Raw genomic sequence first — 5,678 nt, forward strand, 5'->3', positions numbered from 1 at the left:
ATATCAGTCTTTTACCTAGTCAGTTAAAACACCTAATTTGTGATTTTACTTAAATTATTATAACCTACTTTTTCATTGTTTATTTTAAACACATTAACTGATTTTCGCAATCGAAACAAGACTAAACAAAATCAAAACCAATTAATTTCACAATTAGTTTTATGAAATAATTAAATTGTACGTTATACCTGAGAAATAGTACTCCTTCCGTCTTAACTAAGTTTAGTCGTATTCATCTTTATAATGTCCCGACTAAGTTCAGTAATTTTTTTGACAAAAACAAAACACCAAATCACTCTTATTTTATTTCATCACACATTTTACACTTTCTAATCTTTTCTACTTTATTCATGTTTCCTACATTTCAACGCAATTTATTAATCTTCGTACCCAAAAATTTAACTCAACTTAATTTGGATGGATATAAAAAAATAATAAATTTTATCGATTTGCGACAAATCGGTGTGCATAAGAAAATGTCATCGGTTTAGACATTTCATAATTGACTAATAATATACTATAGTAAATTATAGCATTATAGTAATTTGGAAAAATATAAATATTAAACAGAAGAAAAACTCAACAAATATTGATACTATAGGACATTTTAGAATGAACCTGTATGATTTCAATTGTTTTATCCACAGTATTTTCAATTTTGGTATACCAAGCTCTACAAAATAAATTTATTTGGATCCCAACAACTATTTATTCCTCAACAACTTGAGCTCTCTTGGCTTCCACTCCTCTCACCTAACATCTCACTATTTTCGGTCAAGCCGAGGCATCTCCATTTCGGAGATAGAATTTCTATATCTTCACCAGATCTCTCTCCTCCTCTCACTCTGCGTAAGCCTAAACTCATTTACATAAACTAGTTCTCGAATTCGATCAGAAATGGCGAGAAAGAAGATTAGAGAGTACGACTCCAAGAGACTGCTGAAAGAGCATTTGAAGAGATTATGTGGTATTGACCTTCAGATATGCTCTGCTCAGGTATACACAAAAAATATACTCTACTTATCATCTCAATTGTATCCTATGTTTTTTTAGATACGGAATTACCTAGGAATGGATCGGATCCTTAATCTGTTTATTCGAAATTCTATTAGTTAGGGGTTTTTGTCTGTACCTATATATCTGTGTTTCGGAAAATTGTGAATCGCGATTACATTTTTGATTCACTGGTCCCTTTAGTATGCTGTGATCACTGTGCTGTCACTTTATTCTGCACTTAGATCAGGGATATGACTTATGAGAGTTGCTGGATTTGTGAGATGATGGACTTATTTACGAGTTTCGCGCATTAGATCATGAATCGATGATGAATTACTAGATAATCATTGACAAAACACATGAACACATCATTACGGATAAGAAGAATTCTACAACTTGTCTCATGTTTCCTCTTTTTCCTTCCAAATGAAGATGATTCTGGATTTGAGTTGTTGCGGATGCCATGTGGTCTGCTATAAGATTTTAAGCTCTGTGAAGTTACTAATATGTTGTATTGTTATTGCTTTTTATGCTAACGTTGTGTTTCCCCAGTGGTCGCACAAGTGTTTTTTTTGCTTTGATCTCAGTAAATGTCTAGTTGTGCTGATGACTATGTAATTTTCGTCAGGTAACACAGTCAACGGACTTTTCTGAATTAACAAACAAAGAACCATGGCTATCATCGACAAAGTTGGTTGTGAAACCTGACATGTTGTTTGGGAAACGTGGCAAGAGTGGTCTTGTAGCCTTAAACATGGACCTTGCTCAAGTAGCTGCATTTGTCAAAGAGCGCCTTGGTGTTGAGGTGACAGAAAAATCTAATAGATTGCTCTATTTGTATTAGTTATGCTACATTGGAAGCTTACTTGATTTTCATTTTTCTCAGGTTGAGATGAGTGGTTGCAAAGCCCCTATAACGACCTTCATTGTTGAACCTTTTGTACCTCATGATCAAGAGTATTACCTTTCTATAGTATCTGATAGGTTAGGATCCACCATTAGCTTCTCAGAATGTGGGGGCATTGAAATTGAAGAGAACTGGGACAAGGTAGACAGCTGCAACATGGTTTTGTTTGGTTCCCTACTTTCGAAGTTAACACGGTGTATGCAACAGTAGACACCAACTAATCTATTGTTCTGCAGGTCAAAACAATATCCCTCCCAACTGAAAAGCCAATGACCTTGGACGTATGTGCTCCATTGATTGCTACACTGCCATTAGAGGTAGACATCTGAATCACCCTATCTCTTTATTTGGTGTGAGATATCCTATATTAATTTGTTTATAATTATAGTAATATTTTGATTTTTTTCATCTTCCGATGAAGTGATGCGGTGTATAACCCAACGTTTTCATAATGAAGTGATACTATCCTATATTTTCATGTCCTCTTGATACTAAATTCTTCATTATTTGTTTCAGGTCCGGGGAAAGATTGGAAATTTTATAACTGGCGTCTTCTCTGTATTTCAAGGTATTGCACTCATAATGGAACTGATTGTTAGTTTAATAGCACACTTTGACTTCATCAGTTGTTTCCGTACGACTTTGAATTATGGAAAGATCAAGTTGTTGGAACTATTCATCAAGGATTGAGCAACACGTTATTCAATTTCTCTTCATCCCTGTCCCCCAGCCGATACCATACCCCATCCCTTGTCTTCTGCTCTGTTATCTTTGTTTGATGCAATTGTAGCATATGATTTTTATCTTTTGATTTTTTAACCGGCTAAGATTGACGTCGATCCTATTTATTATCCACAGATTTGGATTTTAGTTTTCTTGAGATGAACCCATTTACACTAGTGAATGGGGAGCCTTTTCCATTAGATATGAGAGGCGAGTTGGATGATACAGCTGCTTTCAAAAACTTCAAAAAGTATGTTGATGCATGGTTCTCATAGCATGATTTAAATTACTTTGTTGCTAGAATATAAAGCTTATCTCTTTAGAAATTATGATTTGTTTCAGGTGGGGTAACATCGAGTTTCCTCTACCTTTTGGAAGAGTTCTCAGTCCAACAGAGAGTTTCATTCACTCACTAGATGAGAAGGTAAATGCCACCACCTATTGTGTTCCAAAGGTCATTCCATGTGCTAAAACTAGAAATGAGAAAGAAAGAAACTCATTTTTAGACTATTGGTTCAGTAATGATTGTTTTGTGGTTCTTTATTAAATAAACAATGAGTATGATCATTCACACTTAGATAGTTGAAAGAGAGTAGGATTTTTCTGCCCTGCCATCCCCAGGGTTCATCCATGTTGTGGCCTTGGCTGATGGTCATAGCTTTGCTTGTTTACTAATATGCTTCACCCTGGATAACTGGAATATAACTTCAATTATATATTATGGTCTTGTTGTACTTCAAGTTAAATATATGATCTTAAATCAACTTCATAGCTGTTAGAATAACAAAAGTGAACCTTGTTTCTGAAGCTTCGGTTCTATATTGTGAACCTATATGTATATGTACTTGGCACATTTCATTGCTAATCTTCTCACCTGTATTCTTTATCCTGTTATAGACCAGTGCATCTTTGAAATTTACTGTCTTGAATCCAAAAGGGCGTATTTGGACAATGGTTGCTGGAGGTGGTGCAAGTGTAATATATGCCGATACAGTAAGTATTCCAGATTTATCTTCACTGATGCCCAGCCAAGCAAGCAAAAACTTTGCATTACGTTCTCTTATGTTCCATATTGTTTGAGAATACTTATTGATTTCTACTTGAAATTTCCCCCAAAAAGGTTGGAGATCTGGGCTATGCATCTGAGCTTGGTAACTATGCTGAGTATAGTGGAGCTCCAAATGAAGAAGAAGTTTTGCAATATGCCAGAGTTGTTATTGATGTGAGAACTATGATTTTTGTTCGAGTACTCGACGTCTGAAACTTTCTCCCGATATACTTTTCTAACGTAATTCTCTGTCATTGCTGCTTGCAGTGTGCCACAGCTGACCCAGATGGCCGTAAGAGAGCTCTTCTTATTGGAGGTGGCATTGCCAACTTCACTGATGTTGCTGCTACATTCAATGGAATTATCAGAGCTCTGAAAGAGAAGGTACTCAAACTATTTTTAGTTTAGGATGACATTTCTGATTTTTACTCTTGAGGGATGACATAAATTTACCCATCAATTGAGCAGGAATCAAAACTCAAAGCAGCTAGAATGCACCTTTATGTTCGTAGAGGTGGCCCCAACTACCAAACTGGTTTGGCTAGAATGAGGGCTTTGGGAGAAGAACTCGGAGTTCCCATTGAGGTATGAAATCGCATTTCTCCTATCCCATATTCATTCTATTTGACTTGTCATGCCTTCTTTTCTTACTGCGGTTATTCTCTACCTTCAAACATCTGAGTTACTAGTTCATAAACAACTTTGAAAATGTAATTATTCTCTCTTCATTAAGTCATTTGCATTTCCTATTGCTATTTTTTTTTATCTGAGTAAGCTAACAATTTAAATACTAAATGTGATTGAAATAGAGTCTCGAATAACATCTATCTGGGCTCTATGATTAATACTGGTTTAGGTTTATGGGCCTGAGGCTACAATGACTGGGATTTGCAAGCAAGCTATCGAATGCATCATGTCGTAGCCCCAACGACTCTGCTGCTCTCTGTTGCAGTGAAGATTATAGTCCAGCCGACTGAAGTCAGGCTGCAGATGGATTAATTCTCTTTGTCATGTGTGTTATTCTCCTCTTTTCGAAGACTATTTGTTCTTGTATTGTGAAAGTTATGAATATTGTTTTTGCTGTTTGAGACCAACTTTTACATTACTGTTTTCCTTTTAGTTGATCTTTTAAAATGATGTCTTTCACTTTTCATGCTCTATATGAGATTGATTCAAAGTAAAATGAAGACATCATTTTATCAAAGTTTGGGGAAAACTAGAAAATCTTAAAAGTAAATTACATGTAAATTATCTTCTTGTATGAAAAACGATATCATTTGCTAACATACACATGAACTTTTTGAAAGACTCCTTTTGAAATTATGTGGAAAATTCTTACCCCCTATCTCGTTCTCTCAGTTTTTCTTCAAGATAAAGAAATGAAGATACAAACCTGCATGGTTCCATGCCGATTGTTCAAATAAAGAAAACCCTCTTCCCAAGTCGTAATATTCATTATTAACAGAACTTTTTTTAGAAAAAGAGGCCGTCCATATATGATATATCCACCCTGGAGTTTAGAAGCTCAAATCATATTTCTGAGGACAAAATTTATCTTGTGCATTTTGCATTCGCAACTTTACTGAAATGTAATGCATCCCTCACGAAAAAATAGTTGTATTCTTCCATTTTGTTCCGTCCATCAAAATTAATCTTTATTTATGCCATGTTAAGTTTCAGTCTCTAATTAGGTGAGTCTCATTTTTACTAACAATATTTCAATCACTTTTTGCTCTATCGATCTCTCTTATTTTATCAATTTTGCATTAAACCCGCCCAATATGTTATGTGCTGTTAAATTTCAATTTCAGAAGCATAGTACAGTAACAGCTATGGTGAGTTAAGATTTAAGTTGTTGCATAATTCTGATGAATCAGTTAGGTGAGAGATCTATAAATGTAATAGTGAAGAGATGATATGCATTGTTAAAGCCAGCTCATAATAATGGAAACGTGTCATTTTTTTTGAACCAAAGAGACAAAAATGACTAGAAATGGTATGGGA

General features: G+C 35.0%; 1 protein-coding gene across 1 annotated transcript; it reads left to right on the forward strand.

Annotated features, from left to right (window-relative positions):
* The first annotated feature begins 728 nt into the window (after nucleotides 1–728).
* Nucleotides 729–4,759, forward strand: LOC121755930 (ATP-citrate synthase alpha chain protein 2). The gene is made up of 12 exons (XM_042151374.1): nucleotides 729–996; nucleotides 1,625–1,801; nucleotides 1,883–2,044; nucleotides 2,140–2,220; nucleotides 2,420–2,471; nucleotides 2,762–2,876; nucleotides 2,969–3,050; nucleotides 3,524–3,619; nucleotides 3,747–3,848; nucleotides 3,942–4,058; nucleotides 4,143–4,259; nucleotides 4,531–4,759. Exons 1-12 carry the CDS (start codon nucleotides 898–900, stop codon nucleotides 4,594–4,596), a joined length of 1,266 nt encoding a protein of 421 aa, XP_042007308.1. The 5' UTR covers nucleotides 729–897; the 3' UTR covers nucleotides 4,597–4,759.
* Nucleotides 4,760–5,678: the final 919 nt, after the last annotated feature.

This window comes from Salvia splendens, chromosome 11 (assembly GCF_004379255.2).
Source record: "Salvia splendens isolate huo1 chromosome 11, SspV2, whole genome shotgun sequence".
Lineage (NCBI taxonomy): Eukaryota > Viridiplantae > Streptophyta > Magnoliopsida > Lamiales > Lamiaceae > Salvia > Salvia splendens.